General features: G+C 26.1%; 1 protein-coding gene across 5 annotated transcripts in view; it reads right to left on the bottom strand.

Annotated features, from left to right (window-relative positions):
- Window positions 1–17,383, bottom strand: part of LOC136971740 (potassium voltage-gated channel subfamily H member 6-like) — a 151,353-nt gene extending 133,970 nt beyond the window's left edge. For all 5 annotated transcript variants that reach the window (XM_067266235.1, XM_067266237.1, XM_067266236.1 and 2 more), the window contains exons 1-2: window positions 17,092–17,383; window positions 6,209–6,439 (exon numbers count right to left, since the gene is read on the bottom strand). In XM_067266235.1, the coding sequence (XP_067122336.1) occupies window positions 6,209–6,439; window positions 17,092–17,167 (307 nt within the window). In that variant the 5' untranslated portion in view covers window positions 17,168–17,383. The remainder of the gene's footprint in view (window positions 1–6,208; window positions 6,440–17,091) is intronic.
- Between the last annotated feature and the right edge of the window lie 9,032 nt (window positions 17,384–26,415).

Here is a 26,415-nt window from a genome sequence, read left to right as displayed (position 1 = left end):
CCGTGAATGTAAAATTATTAAATTATATCTGATAATATATCGTAATATATAATATAAAATGGCAACTGTCACTATGATTCCTTAAAATTGATTTTAATCTACAACTATACAAAATATAAATATTATAGTAATAAATTTCGCAAATTATTACTATTTGTAATTATTAAGAACATTTTATTTGTACCATTTGTAATATGTTATTCGTATAACTTAAGAATGCTTATTTTTAGTTAGTTCAACAGATGTTTTAACTGTTCTAATCTAAAGATTAGCCTATATTCGTCACTCACAACTGGTTAATGTTAAATTTAATCTGATTTTAAACTAAATTTTACCTTTTTAATTTAACTAATTTTATAAATAGTTGTGTTAATTTTGTATAACTTTTACAGATTATTTTATAATTTATAATATAAATATTTTAGTTTGTCTACAGTAATTTATATAAGGTTATTTTTTAAAAGGAAATCCATACATAACCAATAAAGATTATAATCAAAAAGTTAATGGAATTATAAAAATTTATTTTAAAGTTTTTAATAACTGATTAGATCTTTTAATAGATTATATAAACCTACTTTTCCTAATGAACGGAAGCGAGAAGATATTTCTCTAGAAGATAAGGTTGAATTTTTAAAGATTTCCTATTTCAAAGCAATGAAAATTAATTAAAACTGTTCAAATTTCCCAAAATTAACATCGCTAAACAACACTAAATATTAACAATTTGTACTATCAAAAATGTATTTATATTTAAAAAAACAATGAATTTTTTATAAACTAAATTTTTATTAAAAAATTTAACAATTCGTTTAATTTCTAGCTTTAACTTAACATTAGTTTATTTCTTAAAATAAAAAATTGAAATCTTATTAAAATAACATTTTAAGTACGAAATATATTATCGACATTTTCAAAAATAAATTTGAATTTATTTTTTTAAATTTGAAAAAAAGTTCAATTTTTTAATTATTAAAAAGATGCTGTATAAAATAATTTATATAATAATAAAAACTTTTATTTTTATAATTAACATTTACATATTTGAGAAATGTATTTATCTTATTAATTATTTAAAAAATTATATTGTATTAATGATATTTTTTATTTTAGAATTATTTTCATTTCGACAAGCAAATACAGAAAATTTTACACAATAATTACCATCAAGTTGATTTCTTATTAAGTATTAAATTAATTTAGAGATTGATGATAAAATCTACAGAATTTTTAAATTTTTTTTTCAAATTAAGTGAGCATAATTAAAATATATTACATATAAATTATACATTTTAATAAGGGCATCAATAAGTGCGCATTATTTCTATACGTTAATTTACGTTAAAATTAAATATAAATCAGCAATAACTCTAATTTTAGACCCTTTTTTCTCAACATAAAATTGTACAATCGTTTATGCTTACAGAAATGCAATGAATTTTAATAAGATAATAAATAATAATAAAGTAGAGATGGGTGAATATCATTTTTCTCCAATTCGAGTATTAACCAGATCTCGAATACTTAGTGAAATTAATTACCTTATGTAACTTATTTAGTTAAATAATAAATATTAAATGAATTATTAACTTGTTTTATTTATTTCAATACATTAATAAATTGATAAAGTAAATCAAACAGTTTATTCAATTTTATGAAAAGAAACTTCAAACTTTTAATTTTGACTTTGAGTTTTAAAGTAGCTTTTTTTGGGTACTCAACTATAATAGATTAACAAATAATTGTTCATTCTCTACTGAAGATTTTTATTTAAGCAAACAATAATTCGAAAACAATCAGGATGTAGTCTGCTACTTTTCCTCTCACAAGTTAATCCAGTATTACTGAAGAGGCTCTATATACAGTGGCAGATACAAGAAGATACCGTTGATACAAAAAAAAAATAATTAAAATTTATTTTTTCAAACTTTAAAACGTTGTTTTAAAAGCCTTTATGACGTTAAATATGATTTATCGAACTATCCGCAATGTCATCGTCGTGCACATGTTAATAAAAAGTACGATTAATGTTACCTATCGTTCCAAAATGGCGGCTCGTCTCTGATTCAAGGTAACAGAAGAAAGAAAACTGTGGAGACGCACGTTCTAACCTAACCTAACATATTCTAATAATTTGGTTGGTAATAATTATGGTAATTTATTAGAATAGGTTAGGTTGGTTAGAACGTGCGTCCCTACTGTTTTCTTTCTTCTATTTCCTTGAATCAGAGACGAGCCGCCATTTTGGAACAATAGATAACATTAACCAAAAGTACTTATTGATTATTCAAATATTTTAAATTGTTGAGTTAATCTTTCTTTGAGTATTTCTGGATCAGTAACCGTAACTGTACGTATGGCGTGATAATAGAGGTAGAGTTATCCTGTTATTCGAATTTATCAATAATTTTTTATCAACGGAATATTCGAGTATTCCAGAATTCGCGGATAGTATTGGTCCATCTTTAATTATATGTAATAAAACAACAAACAACTGTATTATTGCTTCAGAATACGGCGCTTGCTGAGTGAAGGGAGGAAAATAACAACAATAACAGAAGATGATGATATACAGTACATTGTACAAAACAAACAACTGACTGTATATGAGGTTACTTAGTATTCACTTCGTTTCCATGATGTAAGTAACATTTGCAATTTTAATGTACTAAAATTTAGATTTATATTTATTCTTTCTTCTAATTTATAGATTTACAGAATAATTCACGTACTTATGTAAAGTACACATCTGTACTTTATTATTATTATATAATTTACTTATATTATTATGATTGATTATGCAAATTTTTATTGTTAAGCATGATGGAACCATTTTTTTCTAATTTTGACTGTTCAACAAATAAAAAAATATTAATCATTTTTGCAATTTTGTTGCTATTTTTGTTATTTCATTTTGTTTCACATTATTAATCGGGAAATTTACCACACACAAATTATTAAAGTGTATTTTCTGGATTTTTAGGATACCAATACTGTATTTTATTTAGGCGTATTTACTAAATATACCTACAGGAAGCCCCAATTTCAGGTCTGTTATGACATACAAAGGAATATAACATAATAAAAATGAAAACATTAAACATCGTTCCTCCACATAACACCGGGTAGAGCTATTAAAAATAAAGTGAAAAATGTAAAACACAATTTCTGCATTAATCTTAACGTTCAATATTAAAGAACTTTAGTAATAACTGCCAAAACTGTCGCTTAGAACTAACTAAATCCAATTGTCATCTCAAACAATTATAGAGTGCTGCCAGTTTATGAATAGATATATTCTGAGCAATATTAGATTTGTACAAAGGAATTTTGAATCTACAATAGTTTATAGTAGATACAGGAGGTATTTGCGGATATAATTGTTCTAACAAAGCAGGAGCTTCAATTTCAGATTGTAACAGAGACCTGAAAAACTGCATACATTGGATATTGCAAAATGTCATCAAAGGTGGAAAATGCATTTTGATTTAACAAATTTCCATCTACAATATCTTCCAATGAGGTTATTAACTGTTTCTACTCTATGTTTAACTGTATCAGCTGTATTTCTTGATGTTGTACAAAATTATCACATCGAAACACGAAAACTACAAAAGTTCTCGCTTTATGTGCATGGCAGAGAATGTTACCAGAGTTGCCATTAGTTATTAGATATTGTAACAAATCAATACATTGTTAACATAGTTGAGACTGGTACGATTTTATTCTAATAGTAAATTATTCACCATAAAAATAAAAATTCGGTTTGAATTACAAAAAAAAAAAGTTTAGACTTCATTATAAGATTTTAATTCACGAAAAATGTTAATTAAATATTAATTTTAATTAATTATATTTCATGAAATTTTCTATCGATAGATTTTCATAAAAATATTTTATACATCTTATAAAAAAAATACTTTATAAAATACTAAAAGCATATTTATAGAATAGTCGCAACTAGTATAAGCAACATATTTTCTCTGCGGATTCTGTTCGAAAGTGCCAATTATTTCCTTTGCACAGAGACGATTTGTGGTGAGATGGAAGAGACAGTCTACTGTTCTGAGGGCCCAGAATCGAATCCGGATGGGTGGAAAACATCGAGACTTTCTTCGGAGAGTGGTCTGTCCAGATATGTCTGGCCCCATTCCTCGCCACACAAAGCATCTTTGTGGACCTGACCATAATGAGTTTGCTACAAAACGGTCTTGTTAGTACACACAGGGCGAAAATAGTTTTAAAAGAAGACAAAAAAGACGATGGGTAGAGCTTCGTAAATTTTTATAGTGTATTTTAGTACTTAAATAATCAAATAAGTAACTATTCAAAATACGAGTATTAATTGTATCGGTATCTGTTGAATCTAGAAAATGACCATTTCTAAAGTTAAAAATTAAGCAAGAACTGCTGCTAATCAACAATCTGTCAAGAGAGACTTTCTTCACTTTTGATCGTGTTCTCTGAAACATTGTTGCAGAACTAGACTTCTCTTCTATAATTGATGTTTTCTGTGCTGCTAGTAGCAGGAGAGCAGTTTTGCAGGAAAATTTTCCGATTCATGGTAAAAACCCACCAGTAACTGAGAGGATAAAACCACTGAACACTAGTAGTTGGTCGTGGGTTCGCGCTTCACCAACGGATTGGCTACGTGGAGATTTTTTCGGGTTTTCTTAACGTTTTTAACGCTTAAATAGGGGCCAGTTTCCCAGAGAAAGTACTTCTGGCAGGCATCGGCCACGTGTGGCGTTGTTATAAACAAATAAACCAACTCAATTCATTGTAAAACTATTGTACTCATTTTTACTATTTTTATTGTATGTTTCAAGGTCCGTTTCTACGCGTAAAATGTTCATATAATTGTAAACCTAAACAAATCAACTCTACCTCCATCGCTCTTTTATTGATGGAGTTCAAAAATAAATTTTGCCCAGAGTCGCTTTCGTGTCCGTTATTAAAGTAACGTATTTGAATATAGTATTTAAGTACTTATTTATGAAAATTTTAATTTAAAAAATTATACTTGAAATGGCAACTGGTATCTTTATAACGGTGGTTATTTCATATACAGTCAAACCTGTTTTTATGCGGGGGATAGGGACCGCATTAAAAAAAACGCATTAAAAAAAATCTCACGAAACTTCACGAATGGCTGTAAATAATAGTTTTCGCAACACAATTAAAAAAATAATTTTTTTATGCGGTCAACAGGGACCGCATAAAAAAAGTCTCACATAGAAAATAACTCAAAACCGTACGAAATAGAATTTATTGACAACAGATGTCAGCACTTGACTGCATCGTCTGGTCTATCGTCTGTTTTACATATTTTTGTCCAGGTGGTGTTTTGTTGACTTAAAAAGTAAATTATTTCATTTTTCGCATATTCATGCAATAATATTACTATACTAAGTGCATTTATGCTATAATAAGTTTATTTAGCTATAATAAGTCAACGTAAGACATGACGAATCGCACGAGACTAGTCGCCAACTATACCGCACAAATTAAAAATTCGCATTAAAAAAATCGCACAAATAAAAATCGCACATAAAAAAGAGCGCATAAAAACAGGTTTGACTGTATATCAGTTATAAGATAATAATTAAAAAGTACACCTACTGTATATTGTACGTTTATTTAAATCCTCAAATATTATACGCGGTTACTATTCGAGGGCAGTTATTATTCGAGTTCGAGGGCAAGCTTTAAGCGTAATCAGAATTTTTATACAAAATAAACTAGGCTTATACATAATAATTTCCAATTTTATTAAGTTTTAAAATTTCAAAAAGTGTCTTTTAATTTATTAACTATTTGTTTGTAAGAAACCATAAAAATGTGTTATAAAATTAATTTACCATATCTCATTAATATTAACGAAAAGTTTAAAAAGTTTAATAAAAACATAAAAAATTAATTGGAAAATTAAAAAGTTGAATTCATTTTATGCTTAATTGAATTCTGTAGTAATTAATATTGTTATTGAAAATCCAATAGAGCACTAATTGTTGTTTGATATCAAACTAGACAATTGTGTCAAGTACAGATTGTAACGATTTAAATACATCTACAAAAACTCTATGCCTTTTCCCGCAGACAGATATCATTCAAAAGATAAACTATACTGGACTGGATCCAACGTCTTTTCCAATGTATGCCAAGTTTGCATGCAGTTTATCAATATCAAACTTGCTTATCGACTTACCATCTTTTCGATAGTATAATATTTCCAACTGTCGTTCTTGTTTAACAGCCAGAGTTTCACGGATACTTCCGATAGCTTGTGTGCTTGTGAGTGGACCGTGCAAGAATTCGCACATACAAGATCTTTGCATAAGCTCTCCTCGAGTATAACCCACCAGTTCGCAGAATCCATCATTGCAGTATATAATAGGATACAGATCAATCTGAGCATTAGCAACTAAAAATCTGCGATCTGCAAAATGAAAAAATAATCATTTTATTAAACATAATATTATATAGACACGTATTATATAAGTTAACAATGCTAAAATAATTGTTATAATCTAAAAGTAAAATTTTAAAAATTTCCCATTAAAATACTGACGGATTATCTAAACTGTCGTCGTAAAATTGACATCTCTTAACTAAATAATAAACTAGATTATGAAGAATAGTATTAGTAATAGTATTAAATACAAAGCATCATTAAGACAATATATTATTTTTTTGTTAATACGAAGCATTGATAAACGACATAGTTATTCAATTTACTAATTCCGTAGATAAATCTTTTATAAAAGATACGATTAATCTATAAATGAAATAAGATATTTATTTAAAAAATTTTTCCTACAAATTTTAATTTCCTAAGAGGAAAATTTTAAGTTATTACTTACAGTTCAAAATTTAAACTATTGTTCTTAACAAACTAGTTAATTAGCAATATTCATATTAAAAATTATCTTAAAAAAATTAAATAATTAAAATATGAGAACTGAATTTTATATTTAATTTACGCAATATTATGTACCTAATGCTTTTACCTATATTTACAAATATATTAATTTAAAACAAAGTATTTAAATAGTCATTTCACATATTTATATATACACTTTCAAAAATATAAGTAGATTACATTTCTTCTTGTTTTATTATTTGTTCGTTGTTTATTTTGTCTTTACAATTTCTTAAAAATTCAAATTTCTTTCGAAATAATAATTTATTAAGCAATTAAAAGTATTGATATACGTTTTCTTTTGTTGTAAACCCCTCGTGCTATTAAAATCTTAATAATTTTCTAAAGTAAAAGTTCGAATTTAAGAAATAGGCCAAACATTTTTTTATATAGACAAAAAATAGTTGGTCCTTCTTGTATCTATATATCATACTGCATATTTATATATAGAATATCGAAATATTGAGAAACTGCCAACTGGTTTTTATATAAAAATTTTCCGGGGGAATATTCCGTGTTAATAGTATGCATGTGTAAATATTTAAACACCCTTAATTATATTTTCACAAATTTCGAGAACTAAAAGTAAAATTTTTAACGTTATATATATAAAATAAGTATCTTTAATAAATGCATAAATCTGATAATTAATTCCACTTCTTATTTAATTTTTTCGAAGTTTTTCTTCGAAAGCTGATGTAGCAAATCGATATTTACAGATAATGATGACTGCATTTGAGAAAACCATAACCCATTACATGAATAATTATATAAGCACGATTATTTGCGTGCAAGGAAGACATATTCGTGATCTATATCCGCGATCATAAAAGGGGTCCACAGCTGCTTAGAGTACATAGAAATCACTATAAAAGATGGTTCACTCTATTTAATTTAAAATCTTTCTTAAGTGAATCATTCGATAAATTAAATCACTTTTGATTGATAAGATTTTCTATTTTCTTTGTCTTCTATAAAAGTATTATAAATTGCAAATGAATATTTTAAATTTTATCAGTTCAAAAATATTATAAAACAATTTATTTTCGTACTCCTTCATCAATACTCTATTATAAACCTAATTATAGAAAGTTCAATTATTTTATTATTTAGAATATATTTTAAAATTTAATTAGCAATGTCTACTTTTAAATTTCATTCGTTATTGCATATTAGCTATTTGCTAATGAAATTTTCAAATTTTCATTATCCTGTAGCTATAGTTATAACTAATTGTAGAAACGTAATTGATAAATATCATATACACTCCTAATATAGATATAACAATTGAAATATGTAGTTGTCATTTTTAGATAATTTTTCATTAGCTAAAAGTTTGGGAGAGATCATACCCGTTTATTCCAGCTTTCCATACCTACTTAACTGATTAAAGCTATTCTGTAAATTTAGGTATTCAAGCTGAGAAAATTATTCTCATAATTTATATAATCTAATATTAAACTTGAGAAAATTTTTGTTAAATTTGCCAAAATAAAAACATTAATATAATAGTCTACTGTCATTTCTTTTTTCGTTTCAAATATATATTTTTTTAAACACAATGTTTTCTACATTATAACACACTACTTTGAATAATGGATTAAATAGGCTTACTGGAGTAGCTAAAAGGATTAAGCTGCTGTAACTACTCAAATAAAAAAATAAAAATTGAACTGTTTTTTCAATTTTAATTTAAATATGATATTGATACAAATTTTTTATTGTTTTGAAGTTGGAAGTTTCAATTTTTTTATTGTTTGTCGTTCGTGTTAATAAAAGGTAAGAACACGTATGACTAGTGTAATTTACATTTATTTGTTAATTCCTATCAACAGTTAATTACCTATTTACCTACTGTATTAGACTATCATTAATACCTATTAAATTTTTTTTAAATAATAATTTTATTATTATTATTATTATTATGTGATTAGGCAATTGTTAATAGAGATAAAATAAAGCCACTCCTACTGGATGAAATAACACGTATACGAAAAACAGTAAAACACGTCATATGTAGTCAAACGTACTAAAATAAGAGACTAGGTCTATAAATATTTTAAAAAATTACAATTAAACAATAAAAACTACACGTTTTGTAGAGATATTTTTACATTTTAATTTAAATTTATTAAAATTTAACTATATAAATTCCTCAAAATCAATTAAATAATGAACAGCTCTATAAACAAATAATTTATAAATAATTTAAATCATTCAGTTGAGATAATTTAATATTTATTTGAATTTTAAAACCAATAAAAATATATGTGAACAAGTCCAACAGACTTAAGTTGTTTTAAATTAAATCTTTTATGGTTAAAATAGTTAAAATAGAGCTAAAAATCGAAAAATAGTTTATATCCCATTGGATATTTAAACTCAATTTATTATTATTTTTTAAATAAGAAAAGTAAACTTATGCTATGGGGTATTTAACTGAACGTAAAGCATAACAGCAAGATCATAATGCATTAAAATGAGCTCTTGACATATTTCTGATGATTCAGAAACGATTTTGATAGCATGATATCTGCGACAAATATACGTTTTGACAACATGACGTATAGACTAAAGAAATCATAACATTATCCTAAAGGGTGTGGTTGAATATGTTTTGACGTCGGATTACGCGTGTTTCTCTAAAGATGTCAGAGCGTTGAAAAATGCTGATGTCAGTTTAGTAACCGATTTAGATAGAGAAATCTGAATGTTTTAATATAATATGATAGCAGTTGTCAACTTTCGTATAACTCTTTAAATATTTTCAAGTTAGAGAAATGAAACACGGAATAAGTATAAATGCTTAAAGAGTTTTGTGGCATTTACTCGAAGGAAGTTCTCCGTCAGTATATATCACTTCAAGCATATTAATATTAAGTAATATTAATATGCTTGAAGTGAAATATTAGCGAAAATCTCGGTGTCTTTACAAATATCTAATGATGAAACTTGAGTTTGATGACTTTCGTGATGACAATCTACTCATCACTTCTGACGATTATCCTTCGCCACTTATAATATATAGTCTTGTAGCTAATTCAGTAGATGCCACACCCACGTTTGATATTCACCTCGTAATCTAATTCTTAGAGGAGTTTTTAATCGACGAAAATTTATCTCCATCTTCATTTAAGTTTTTAAGAAAAATCTAATTATCATCAAATAAATTTTAAACGAATGAATTATATCATTTTTAATCGATGAAATAAGGAAAGTTTTCTAAACGATTTGAATTGAATTTACATATTAAATTTGAAAAATATCAAATTATCTAATTGTATTGAATGCAAGTAAAATATTTACAAATGTTGCAGATTTATGAAGTGATTTAAGCCGAATATGTCCGAACGATAAGCTCATTTCTATCTAATATTGGAAATGTGCAACGTCGTATACAAGTGACAAGTTCCATCTGCTTAACTTATTTTCAAGTTTCTGTACTTGAAGTATGAACGGGAACCGTACATCTGTAAGTTATTAACATTTTTTTCTAATTTTTTATTTAATGAATTCTAATTGAAGTCATAAAATATTTAATTCTCCTAAAACCTTTTTGGTTTTATTACATTATTTCAGTATTTTTTAGAATATTATGTAATTGTAGTATGTTGATTGAAAATTTAAAATAACAGCACTTTTCGTAGAGAAAATTACTTGTAACTTTTATAAAACTTATGAAGTTTCAAACTTCTATATCTTATTCTATGCAACAATATAAAATAAAATGAAGACAAAGAGGAGGAAAAATTGAGTTAGGTCTTCGCTTGTCAATTAATAAAAATATTATTTACTCGTGTATATTATTAACTTCTACTTAAAATCTAACGATGAAAAAATGTCATTCATAAAACATATAGCAAACTTTAGATGTTTTGGAGGGTCACGGATAACACAAAAATAGCATCAAATACTTTTCTGACTTCTAACACTAAAATAGTACGCAAAAATTCTTAAATTTCTAAAATTTTGAAAGTGAATTTGCATCTCACGAGATACATAAAATACAGAATTGCTCGTGTATTTTTTTATTTCCAAATTTTTTGGATGAATTTCAATTATATTATACGAATAGCCATGTATTCTGAACAATGTCAGAAAATTATAAATAATTTCTAAAATTTTTGATATATAAAATAACTGTACTTTGTTAAAGTTATAATGATAATTTTTCATTTGTTTATTCTTCCAGTTAAAAAAATAATAAATTTTAGATTTTATTAATATTTGAGGATCTAGTAACCATCGAGAAAGAAATATTATAAATTCAATTGATTTAAAACAATAAATCCGAATAAAATATACTTTTAATAAACTAAATATCAAAATTATTCTTCATAAATTACAGTGTAAGCCCAGTTATTATTATATAAATACCTTAACATACGTTCATTATCAAAACAAACATGGAGTAATGCAATAATTCGTTTTAATGTTTATATATTACAATATACTGTTGATTTCATTACTATTTCAATGATTTATTTCATTGCTTAATATGAAAAAAATTATTTCAAGCAGAATCAAATTTAAAATCATTTATTTTGCATAATCCGATATAAATTATATCATTCTAATAACGAATATAAATCTTATGTACAGTACATTTATATTAACAAGTTAAAATGTATGAGAAAGAAAAGAATTAAAGGAAGTTGTTTATTAAATTATTATCGTAAACATATAAGCTGAAACTTCTTTTAATTCTCATAAACATTCAGCAAATTACATCACAATTAGTTTGTTTTATATAAAATTAATATCTCAACTGAAGAAAGTGTTATATAATATAAACTGCTACTAATAAAGTATAATTTTAAAATAAATATTACAGATGCTTTATGTACTAATTGGCATCATTACTTACCATGATAGTATTATTATTTTAATAATTATTGAATAATACAAAGGAATTAAAATGGCGCAGTTCTGAAACAAACCATTCTCTCCATTTCATATATTTTAATTGTTTAATAAACAGAAACTCGAAAAACAATTAAATAAATATTATTTGTGATGTTTATCGCATCAATGTCAAGAAAACGAATAGTAAAGCAATTCTTTAAAGCAGTTTTTTTTTTAATTTTATTTATAACAAAGAGAAAACTCGGTTACTATAGTAACCTCGTTTAATTTCAAATATAATCATAGAAACTACAAATATTCTTTCCAAGAAATTTTTTTAAATTATAAATTAAAAAAGAACTTTTATAAATTATTTTTATATATTCTATAAGGCTATTAAAAACACAAAATATTTAATTGTATAATTAAGATGTGTGTTAATAAAATTTTAATTTTTCGTAAGCATTAAGAATTTTTTTTCGTATATTAAAAATAATAAAAACTACAAAAAATTTACCACGAAAATTAATTAATTGAATAAATCATCGGCTCGTAATTTAATAGAAATAAACTAGTCACGATTTTAGGCAGATGTTTTTTAAACTTAGAATAAAAGCCCGAGATTATAATTAACCCTGGTCTGAATGACGTGTTAAAAACAAAACAAAGATGAGAAAAGTCAATTTTTGTAACCACCCACACAACGTGGACCATAAGGAGAGTACCGAAATATATCACTAGTTTGTCCTCTAGTTTAGCTTTCATCGAATGTTAACCTACTAAACTCGTTATTTAAACAATAAATATTGATAAACTATAAATTATTCTACAACTTTTATTATTAAATTATATACTAATTTATGCATTTAAGCATAATAAATATTTCAGCCTGTAGGCCTTATTTTGAAAATTTGATTAATTTAATGTTGATATTTTTAAAAAATGCGAAAATTTTATTATATGTTCATCTAAAATTTATATTGTGTTTATTTATATTTATTTATAAATGGAAATAGTTTTGTTTATAGTATTTTAAGCGTTTTGTTGGGAGTTTTTGCTACTGATTTTGTTGACTGTACGCAATTTGATGATATCAATCTTCATAAGTTTACAAATTTATAAAGATTAGAAGTTCAAATTAGAGTTATCAGCTTCAGTCCTTACGTTATGCCAAAATAATTTTTTAAATATATTTTTTATATTAAAGCGGATGTTTTAATTTAATTACTCTTATTAGTACAAAATTTAGAATTATATAAATATTTGAATAATATTTTAATTGCGTACTTATGTCTCAGTATCTGTTAATTTCTAATTTTTTTATCGCAAATAAAAATTCGTTTTAATTTTTTTATATTTAAAAACAATTAATAAAAGTTAAGCTTTATGAAATTTTAAACAAAGTTACGAATTGTTTTGTTTTAAATAATGAAACAAAATAAACCTGTCATTTTCTGGCGGATTTCTACGGATTTAAATAGATTTTAAGTAAATTCTGTTGAAAACATTTATGTTGTTTTATAATAAAATTGTTTTACAGAATAATAATAATAATAATAATAATAATAAACAAACAAACAAATAACAAACAAATACAGTCACTGCGAGAGTTTTTCTACAAAAAACAAGAAACATCACAATTACATAAAGCAGTAACTCTAGCAGACTCGAATAACACACCATTAAACTTACACTCACATCATATGGACACAACACAACATATAAAAGCATAGACACCATTAAGCAATCGTGGGCTCGAAAGGCACTCCATGGCAGGCATCCTTACGATCTGGCCCAGGATTTTGTTGACAAAACTGCGTCAAACAGCTGGTTAGCTCGGGGATGCCTCTTTGGGGAGACGGAAGGATTCATGATTGCCATACAGGATCAGGTCATAAATACTAAAAACTACAGAAACACATACTCAAAGATGCAACACTCACAAATGACACATGCAGAAAATGTCACATCATGCCAGAAACTATACAACACATCACCTCTGGTTGCAAGCTCTTGGCACAGACAGATTATTTACACAGACATAACCAAGTAGCAAATATAATACACCAAGAGCTTGCAAAGAAACACAAATTAGCAGACATCCACGAACCATATTACAAATACATTCCACAGACAGTATTGGAAAACAACACGCACAAAATGTACTACGACAGAGCCATAATCACAGATAAAACAATTTACCACAACAGACCAGACATCACACTCATTGACAAACACAATAAAATCACATACATTATAGACATATCCATTCCAAACACTCACAATATACAAAACGCATGCACTGAAAAAATTAGCAAGTACACAGAACTCGCCCAGGAAATAAGGCATCTGTGGAGGATGGATAAGGTGCTTAATTGTACCTGTTGTTCTCTCCTCTACAGGTGTCATACCACACACACTACACAAAAGCCTGGGCACATTACAATTGAATAGAAACACATACATCACACTACAGAAGGCCACTATATTGAATACATGTCATATTGTGAGAAAATTCCTGAATACAGACACACACACTGATACACTTCTTTAATTTCTGTTTTGGTTACTATGCTTGACTTTGGTCCGGCATAGTACACAGCCACCGGTGTTAACCGAGTATATCTAACTTAACCCATAATAATAATAATATAAAAATAAATACCAATGTATAATAAATGTTAAGAAACAATTATAATAAATAAAATATAAAATAATAAATCAAATACTTTTCTATTAAAAATTTCTACTTTACGAATGTTTAAATAATTTGAATTGAAACGTCCTAAATATACAAAATGAAAGTATTATTTTTTCCTCAAATACCGATTAAATTAATGCAACTCCCTCCGAATAAATAAAAACTATTGACAAACTCTTGATCATAGAATGACAAATTTTATCCAGATTAAAAAAAAATAAAAACAATTTAGTCGAAGAACGAATGGAAGAAGAATTAATCCTGTTTTGCATATATAGGAGTTAGTTTTATAAAATTGAAATTTCTATTATATAAGAAAATTCCCTAACATTAGAATACAAAATTAATAAATACCATTGGTAAAATGAAAGACAAGAAATAATCTTGGTGTCTCCTTTGATTGACTGATTAGCATTCTCAATATAAGTACTTCGAATAGATAAAAACAGAGCTTAGTTGGAATAGAGTAGAAATTCTCCATTTTGTTTCTTCGTACTTAGTTGATAAATATTGTTGCAAATAAGACCTACCTGTTTAGGTTTATAGAGGAACACAATTGATCAAGCATCAACAAACGTTGATCAATCACAGCCCTAAATGAATTTGTTTCATAACACTTCCTTGATTTTTCGTTAATACTTTATTTAAAATTATTTATATTAATGAATTTTATTGTTATTGTTTCTTTAAATATGTATATTAACTCTTATGAGAATATTTTGTATAATGTATTTTTTAAATTATCTTAAAACGAACAAAAGTTTGTCAACATTTATAATGTTAAGACACGCGTTGTGTTTACATAATACTTTGTAGATATTCTTTTTATCGCAAATAATTTCCTACTATTTCCTCGCAAATATCTAGCGATCTAATCAATTTTATAAAATGTGTAAACACGGATATCGTTACACGTCTTATACGTGTAAAATTAGTATTAAAAATAATTAATAAATATCTTTTACGATCTCAAACTGTTAAGGAAGGATTGTAAAAGTTTTGAAGAAGAAAAAATATTTTATTCGGTAGCTAGGATCGTATAGATGTACAGTTTAATGCACTGGCAATAAAGAGTTAGTCATAAAAGATACAGAGTTAAGAACTTTACAGATAAAAAAGCAGTTGTAAAGAATTCATTGAAACATGTGCACTAAGGACAATAAATTTATAATTTCATTGAAATTAGGGCGGTTCCCTTCTTTGATAGATTCACCTGAAGAAAAAGGAGAAAAAGTTCATTTTTCAAACTTTTGTCAGGATAAGTGAAGAGCCTATACGATATTAAAAACTTATACGGGGTTTTAATATAACGTGAACTGATGAATTAACTAGGATAAATCACTTATGTGTTATTAATTAATCCGTTTTAGCAATGAATAATGAGATGAGGGAAAGTATTTTCAACAGCACCGCAATTAGATAAAAGTTTTAAAAAAGGGTTAACAGCTGCAATTTAGAGATGAACTATAATTAGATGTTCCAATATAAATCAATAATTGATAATTAACAGCACAAAACTAAGCTTGTCTCTATAAGAATATATATAAATTCAGCACATCCCCTTAAGATATCGGAGAAATCTAACGTGAAACAATTCACAGTACCAGCCACGACACTGCGTGTCGAGACTGTTACCGTGACAACGCACCAAAAGTGAGTGTGCATTCCTTTCCTGTCACGCCCACTTGTTCACTAAGAATGTTGCATTGTTAGAAAATCTCACTTCATACTTCGTTCCTCTACACAGTTAGAATCATCGACTATTGATCTATTTTATGTTTAATCTATATCGACTATAAAATAAATCGATCCAATTAATGGAGACCGGTAGTATCAGTGTAATAGAACGTTCTGTTAAGATACTCAAAGTTGTTGACTGAAATAACATGCATTCGTTTGCTTTTCGTCATTATATCTTCATAAACAGCAACATAATTTGATAATAAACTGAAAATTTCCATGATAATGTCGCTTTTAAATGACAAAATGTATAATCCATCCTCTGTTACTCTGTGAAAATGTTGCGTGAAGTACTCTTTTTCTATTTAACTCCATACACGTGTATCAATTTATGAGAAAAGTGAAACTATATAAAAATACAGACTATTTTGTCATAATTGTGAAACTTTGTAAGTCTTGGTATAATTGTATGTGATAATTATCATGCGCTCTTGTAGCATGTAGAATGCAGAACAATAAAGCTCGCTGCTTACGAAGTATGTTTAAAATTGGTTCGGAGTGGTGAAATGTTGGATAGATGCCGAGTTGGTCACGTGTTCGACTGGGTCACAATCGCCGCAATGTCTCGCGTCACCTGCGTTACGACATTTTTCAGTATACTCTATAAACAAAAGATCAACCCAGGAGAATTCACCAATCGACACATTCACACACTCTTGAATAAAAAACACGCAGAAATAATAACGATATTAATATAATTCATTTTTACATAATTTCGCAGAGAAAAAAATTTTTAGGAGTGGACAATGCGCATATTATTGTTCGCATTTTACAGCCAAGTCGCTGTAAAATGAATCGCGATCCTGTTAACACCGCACCGTCTCGTAGCAACGAAGTAAACACACCCTACCAACAATGAACCACAATGTAAAGGAATACTTACTCAAGTTGTCGAATTTTCTAATAATAGTATCTATAAATGTGTTGTGGGGTGCAACGTGTCCTCTTCTGACCGGCATCCTTAAAATCAAGCGCAGGTTCACATTTGTTAACTAGCGTGCTTTGAAGCAGTCGACATATGGGCACGTGCAGGGTGTTAGCCCTCTAAGATAGCGCCACCACCTGATCCATCAGAATCACAGACAGCGTGGGTTAATCTGTCGAGTCGATGTCGATCTTTGCATTGTAAAATGACCAACCATCATTCTGGATTGTGATACTTACGAACACAAGACTCTTGCCAAATGAGGAATATTTAGTAGCGTGCGAAGGTGTCGACCCCATGCTCATGCTTAATCGGAATAAGGGCGCCATCCTGTGTGAAAAAATATAACTATGATAGCATTATTTTTCGATTATTTCAGATAATTGCTTCATTAAAAATGATTTCATTCTCCTTTCTTTTTTTAATACAAAAATCAACATATTTTATTGTTTTTAATTATATTAATGAAATTATTTTTTTAACATTTATTACTCCGAATGATTCATAAATATTGCTTATACACGTAAAATATTAAATAGTTATCTTTAAATAATACATTTTCTCTTACCTCATTCTTTAGAAATTTCTACATTTCAATTTTATACGGCTAATAAATTTAATAATATAAAATTAACGGTTGAATTTCGTCGACTTGACTAATTTAATTTTCTAAAATTATTTAGTTTCATAAAGACGGATGATTACATTTGTACAATTGATTCGATTCCAGCAATATCTACATTAATATAACTTGATTTGATTCCATCATTTATTTCTTATATTTATTAAAATACATCAATTATTATTTAAATATAACTATTAAAAGTACAGTAATAATAATGCATTTTCGAGCATATTAACTCGCTATAACGAGCAGAAATATTTTAATTATTTTATAAATTTAAATATTAATAAACTTTTATTTATTTATCTATATTTTTATACAAAGGAGTGTTCGAGACAATTATAAATAAATAAAAATAAATATATATATATTTACATTTGGTAAGTTTAACTTACAAATATAATTATACTCTTGTTTATTTTTAATTAAAATTTTACCAAGAAAAACTTTGTAGATTATTAATTTTCTTTCGTTTTTATTAGTATAATCGTGAAGGATATGCCATAATTAATATTTTATGTTGTAAAACTTTTTGAACAACTACTATTTTTGGATTTTCTAACAGATTTATTATGTTTTAGTTATTATACTATCACCATTTTTTGATTTCCCAGCTTATTTTCAAATATCGAGCAAACACTTTTTCCATCAATTCTTTTGACTCGTCTGTTACTACTTTTTTTATAACCTTTTTTATTTTCTTATCTTTTGCTATTGGTATCGAATTCGATTTTTTCAAAATTTCATTTCGTATTCTGTCGTATTTTGTATCTTCGACGTTTACGTTTTCTCAATATCTGATCTCATAAGCCTGCATTGTTTATGAACTACAGACTGCATACTATTTATAGTTTACTAATTGAAAAAGTATTCCGTTGTATATTAAAATCTAGACGTATTCTTTATTAAAAATTCGAAATTTTTATTATTTTAAATTACAAAGTTTTCTTAGTCTTTTAAATAAATAAATATATATATATATATATATATTTACTACAAATTTCTTATAACTTTATAATTATACAAGAAGAGGAAGACATAACTAATTATAATTAGTTATATCTATACATGCACACATTCTGGCATACATTCTTCTGCATTCTCCTGCCAAGCATTTAATTGTACAGCGAACGATGTGCCAAAAATATACACATATATATATATAGGGCAGATTTTTTTTTCAATATTAGCTGCTCATAATTAATCTAACAGATCAAATTTACTTATTTTTATAAACGTTAGAGAAAATTAAGTTGTAAACACACGAATGTTACAATGATTGAATTCTAACCTCGCGATATATAGTAGGATAGTATTTTGTTATGATTGATGTTTTTGGCTTGTAAACACGGTGTTCAGATAAATCAAAACGTCTATCGCATGCTTGCTTTCTAACAAAAATATTGTTTAAGTTAAGCTTTAGAAGAATTATGCAAATTTTCTACTAAAAGCGACAGTTTAATATTTAATTAACGGATGTCTTCTGATTTACCATAGATGTATCGATACTTATTATCTTAAGCAAGTTACATCATTTTTAATTATAGCATTTTCTTTTTAAATCAATAAAGTGTAACTTCTCCATCATTCTTCATTCTTTATAATATATTATTTTTTTTTCATCCCTTTTCGCCTATATACCACGTTGTAAAATTCTTTCACTATATCATCTTTTATTTAACTTCATAAATCAAGCGAGTTTTTAGTTGTTGTTATACAGATTATTTTTGTGAAGAAAGTAGAGTAATTAACATTATCGATGATAAAAAATTGCAATAATTTGTAAATGCAAAAATTATTAACGTAACTAAAGTTTGCATTTAATATTTTATGCCTAATTAGTGACTTTAATTTAATTACCAATATAGTTATCATGTATCTGCGGTCGATAACCATACGTTTCTTCGGTTTGTTTCATTAATCCTGCTCATTATCATGCTTATTAATTGACATAAATATTAATGAATAAATGATTCTTTATTTTAAAATTCTCTAGAATTTCGCAAGTAACATGATCTTCTTCGTTATAAAATATTTTAAATAAATTATTTGGGCATATAATTAAATGGAAACAAAGGATTAAATATAAAAATGATAATAGAAAAACGCTATCAAACTTCATTACATTTTATTTATTCTGATCTTTAAGGGATGATATCTTCGTTTTAATAAATGTTTTATTCAATTTAATATTAAGTCCTGATTATAAAAATCATTCCTTCTTTTAGTCCTTTTTCTAATAGTGAACGTTTAAAATAAATTTTTAATTTACAAAAAAATTTATTCTAAAAAACTTTACTAATCATATCAATAATTTCTTATTTTTAAAGTATAATCGCGAATATTAAAATATATTTTCCTGTAGAATTATTTTTATCTGAATTCTCACGGAAGAGGATTTTGTATGATTATGGAAATAATCAAAAAGTACAATTTTATATAACTTATTAAAATTAAATTAATTTTTTATATATTTTTAAGCGCAATTTTATTAATTTTTTAGTGTCTACATATAAAACTTCCGTATAATAGTACACTTCTATATAAAGATCCAAAGAATATAACAATAATTTTTTATGAATTTAAAATTTTTGGGTTATCTAAAAGTGATGATCCTTTATAACGTGATATTAATTAAAAGAACGGATTTATAATTCAACATAAAAGTACTTTTTATCAAAATTGCAGATATGAAATCCTTTGTGATTTGAGTAATCTGACAATTTGATAGTTCTTAATATCTTGTAAACGGTATTTTCTTGATAGAACAATAGAATGATATGATAATGTCAACTGAATACAAATGTATATATATATATATATAATGCATATTAGTTCTAAAAAATCGCCTTCTTATCCGAAAATCTTATTCTGAAGAATTATTTATTACATGAAACTAAATATGTAGACAATGTGACGCCATTTTTATGGACGTGATTAAATGATCGAAATGTCATTGATACATTGATTTCTTTCGTGAGGAGTACAGAACTAAATAATTCTTTCACTTATCTTCACTTTATATTTTTATATAATCGATAATCATACCTAAAAGTCTAGATTTTTAGTAATCTACTTTTAACAATAGTTGTTAAAAAAAACAAATTTTGTACACAAAATACATGGCAAATTTATTAAATGCATATTAAACTTCGTGATTATTATCATCGATGTTCCTTTATAATCGATCACTTTATGATGATTTATAAATCCACATAACTGTTTAGTATCCGGTAGTGTTCGATTTCCAGTATTTGTATTACTCATTTTTGCGTGAAACCAGGTATTTTATCACTAAACTGAATTCTGAAATGTTTACATAAATTTAAATAACAAAAATTTCGTGATAAGCAGCTTCCTTTTAATTGAAAATAATATATGTAAACTAGCAAAATGCTCTTAAAATTGCAAAACTTTGTTGAAAATATATTCATGACGAATAAACTAAACGTTAATATATCTACTGAAGAAAATGAAAATTTAATGACATTTAAACACGAGAATAACAACGCTTCTTGTAAGTAAAATAAATTAATGAAATTTGATATTAATTCATCTTACAATTTTTATTTTATTATTATTCTTGGAAAATATTTCTTCGACTAAAGTATAAAGCAAAAAGGATCAAGTTTGTTCCTAATTCAACTTACCAAGTTATCGTATCGCATTTCCGTCCGGTGTACGGTATTTCTCGGTTGTTAATTTATAATTATCGAACATTTTGAGTTGTTCTCAAGGTAAAGATTAAAAAATAAATTTAAAACTTATTTTTATATTTGTTCTAATGACAAATCCCTTCTGATCAAAATAAATTTTATAAATTTGCATCATTTAAAGTGAATTAAACTATTATGAGAAAAGTCTGATATGAAATACTCAAAAAACATTTTCATATGAACATTGAAAGCCCGCAATACAGATCGCCGTCGCTATCAACTCCCCAGAGGTGTGTGAACCAAAAACAATAACCATTACATAAGGTACAGTACGAGGAGCGAAGAGAGAGGGACTGCATTCATCACACTCATTTGCGGAAGATTTCGATTACTCAACTATCTGTCTTAAATACCTGTCTGGAGAGACGTCGGGATCGCCGAGCAATTAAGGTTGCACCTACCGCTCTGGGGAAGTCGGGATCGAATCCAGACGGGTCAAAAAATCTCAAAAATTTTTCGGGGAGTGTTTTGTCTGGATATGTTGGGCCTATTGTGGGTCTGGCCGAATGCATAATGGCTTGTTAGAAAGGCCCTTTTAGTACCCACAAGGTGGAAATATAGTTAAAATTTTAGAAAAATCCTATCTCGAGGCGACTCGTGTACGTGACTGTCGAATCTTCAAGAACAATCAATCGGAAAGCGAGAGCTGAGGGAAAGAGAAAATGATAATGGCTACAAGGATGATGCATTTTGCAACTGTCTCTTTCTTTCTCCTCTGTAAAGTTTATCATGCTTAATAAATTAAAATTTTTATTCTCAACAGTTTGAGTGTAGTCGTCTTCTGTCTGGACCCACCTAACACCGACCGTACAATTTATCCTACGAGATTTCAAATTGTTTATCAGAATACTTAGGTGTAAATGCAGAATCTCTATTATGTTAGCATATAACTTCTTGATGTTCAAAATTACATTACATTGTCGTCATGGTGAATAGCAATTGCTAATTATTCTTCACTCTATGTGACATCGCATTTGCCAAAACTGTGAAGAGAATTTCAATTTCTAAGCAAATTAATTAATTCCAGAATCATGTTTGACAAAATAGTTTTAGTCGAAACATTTCTTGAAAAGTGACTTTTCGTGTTATCAAAAACTAATGTCGTTAAACATTAACAAAATGCTACATCGTTTAAACAAAAAAATTGTTACAGAAATTAAATAAAAGAGATATTATTGTAAAATATGCCTAGCATTTTAAATAATGAAAAAACATTTTTTGTAATATATTTAATAATATTTCTGATAAAACGAAGAATAAATTATATTATGTGCAATTTATGTTACGTTCGTTTATTAATAAAGTTAAAAGAAATATATATTTTGAAGTGTTATTTCTCTTTTTAAATACTTAAAAATATAGACAATTTTTCAAAGCCATAATTATTCGTCATAATATATTTACTATTTATTATATTAAACATTTTATAAAATGTTATTTAATAATTGAAGAAATAAAAAAAGTATTTAAGTATTTAATTTATATTCAAATATATAGAAATTTAATTTAACGAATTTAATTAATTTTCTATAAATATTTTTAGTTTTATTATTTAAAAGTATCTATCTTTTAATTTTACATTTTTATATTATATAACAATCTTGTCGTATATTATGCAAAGGACTATTAACTAAACCTTTATCTTATTTTCTGGATATATATAATTCTTATTTATATTTTAAATTTGTGTTAATTTATTTTCTATCAATAAAAATATCGCAGTTCCTCCTGTGTTATTTGAAACAAGAGTGGACTCATGACAAGGTGTTAAATATAAACATAATTATACTTTCATGATTATATAAAGTACGTCAACTGATCATTAATAATTTTCATTTCCGTTTCCTTAAGTTGCAAAGATCAGGACTAAAAAACCCCAATTTTTTTAAGGAATATATGAAATTGTCGTTTAAAATCCAGTATAACGTCACGGCAATTTTATAATTAGCATGACATCTTTAATGATTTAATAGAATCGAAAATAGGTAAAAATATTTCCCTTTTTTTTTTCGTTTATAGCAGTAAAGAAAAAAAATTCTTGCTATCAAAATCTAATATGACATGATTTCTGAATTATTTATATTGCTTGATATTGAAAGGCATTTTAGATTTCAAGTAATATTTCAATAGCAAAGAATAATATAAACTCTATTAAACTTTATATTTTACAACGATATTGACTGTAGAAAAGTCAATTTTCGTTTTAATTTTTAAATAATTAAAATATCAATAGTAGCTTTAAAAATAATTATTTCAAATTTTTTACGTGTTCTTGCTTTAAATTTAAACTTCTATAATTAAAATCAGTATTAAATTTAATTGTTTTAGTATTTCTTCTGAATTTAGAATTAATTTTGCTACCGTATATTCCAATAGACACGTAAATTTAAATGATTATAATATGCCCTTCTTACTACATAAAAATATATTTTTATAAGATTGTAATTATTGATTATTTTAATCAATATTAATATAAGAAAAGTATGAAATGAAACTATTTAAAATTGTTCAATAATGGTCAAATAATTTTAGTAAATACAAAAATAAAGTATTTTATAAAAATGTAAATGGAAAGAAAATAATTGAAAGTAAATTCCTTTAGAAGTTAATTAAATAAAAAAAAATCAAATTTTATTTTCTATATTCGACATTTAATAAATTCTTAATAATGCAAACAATTGTATTTATTATTACAGGTATTATTATTATTTTAATACAGTTCATTCGAAATTTTCTTGAAAATTAAAAAAAGAATCAATAATCGCATAAAATTCAAATATTGCTGATTTTTTAAAAATTAATTATAAATCTCTGCTTGAAACTTTTAAAAAATGTATATATATTATGTAATTTGTAAAGCATTTTTGAAAAATAATTTATCAAATAATTTTTAACTTTTATGGTATGAATAATATGAAACTCCCTTTCTGTTTGTCAACTTCGCTGGATCTTATCTCACATGTTAATAATACATCAGGTAGTACGACTCATCCCTCGGATCCCTTTACATGTGTAACAAATTGACTCCCGATTGGAGGAGATTTGGGGATAAAAGGGGTGAACAGTCCAGTTTCGAGGCTCTCGTTCGTCTCTCCATTGAGATAGTTTCCCAGTGAAGATATTTCGCTCTTTCCGTCTTCGCTCCGACGATAGAATTTAGCCTTTGCTCGAAGACATCTGACTGTTATTAAGAGGTATTATACACTACTTATTGCAAACTCTCTCTCGGTCAAATAGAGGTGTACTTAGGTAGATTTTCGATAGGTAATTATGATTTATTCGCTTGATTTTATGGTAAAGATGTTAATTCCTTATGTACGTAATTCCCAATTCATTTATATTATTAAATTTGGTTATGTGTTTAATTGGGAGTGTATTAGATTTATCTAAACGTCGGCCATCCTATCGACGAGTTCACGACCCTTCCTACTCGAACGCAGAGTTAAGATTAAATTGCGAATTAAGACGTATTACTTCTTAACTAGTGTCAGGGCCTGAGTCAAAAAGACCTTACGATCTTGGAAAAAAAATTAATTTATTATAAATTTAATTAAAATGTGTTATAATAGGTCTAATTAATATAAAATTAATAGAATTATCTATTTACATATCTACGTAAGTTATAGTCTACACATGTATATAAACCTATAGTTTAAGTTATTAAAATATAATAATTTTCTATCATTTAAGAAAAATTAATATATTATAGAAATTATCATATATTCTAGCATTTAAAATAAACAAAATTTTATTAATTTTTATGATATAAATTTGGAATAAAAATTTTTTATTCTATGGATTTTTTTGGCAGTTTGCTAAAGAATGTGACTCCTCAGAATAATGTTTATAAATGTATAAATAAAAGAACTAGGCTTACAAAGGAAACCAATTACATTAAAATGCGGTCATCAAAATATTAAAAAAATTGAAATATAGCAACACAGTACATGTGCAACCGTAATGCAATATAAAAATATCTGTGATTTCTAATGATAACAAAAGTCGTAGAAATCGCTAATAATAGTGAAGTTTGTCGCTCTTAATAATTAAAGGAAATGCTAAATTTCAGTTAGATATTAGTTAAAATTAAAATATAATTTTTCCTATCCAATTTGATGAATTCCCCGAAACTCATTCACAGATTTTAAGGACCCAGATTAAGAATATCTAACACAATTAGGGTCTAAACCATAATATATTAATGTAATAAATAAAATTCTTAAAACAATTTTAAATGTTAAACTAATATTAATTTAAAAACAAACAGGAAATTAATAGCGTTTAATTAATCTTATATTAAATTTAATTTTTATCAAGAAAAGTTTATTACAAATTTTAGAAATTTTTTAAAGAATAACGAAGAATGAGTTTTGAGCATCATTAATAACTCATAACATTTATATGTGTGAAATTGCAAATAATGTTTTAATTTATTTTATTTATTTGTTACTTTCTTTGAATATCAAATTTCATCATTATTATTATTATTACTGTAAATCAAATTTAAAATATTTTATTTTACAATACATCACTTCAAAGAAATAACGGATTAAACTTAAAAAATCAATTACTTGTTCATAATGTAAATAACTTCAGATAATGTAACAAGAGAAATGACACTTTTGTTTATATATTTTGTAACTATTTATCAAATAAATCATTTCTCGTCGAACTATTTATCTTTTAAATGCATTAAATTAAACTATTTATGTTTAATGTTTAAATGTTTATTCTTAATTTAATATTTTTAAAATATTTAAAATATTGATGCAAATATGTAATATTATCAGGATTTCAAACATATACTAATTGTGTATTCGTGTAAATATATCAAATATTTTCAAGAGATGGCGCCATGATTATGTACTGTACATGACTATGTACAGTAAAATACTGTACATTAACGTCTGAAAAATAGAAACCTTTGGATTTAAAATATTG

This window comes from Centruroides vittatus, unplaced genomic scaffold (genome assembly GCF_030686945.1).
Source record: "Centruroides vittatus isolate TY-2023 unplaced genomic scaffold, ASM3068694v2 contig_2696, whole genome shotgun sequence".
NCBI classification, from domain to species: Eukaryota; Metazoa; Arthropoda; class Arachnida; order Scorpiones; family Buthidae; genus Centruroides; species Centruroides vittatus.
Note: the sequence above shows the minus strand (reverse complement) of the source record. Positions and strands in the feature narration are given on the sequence as shown.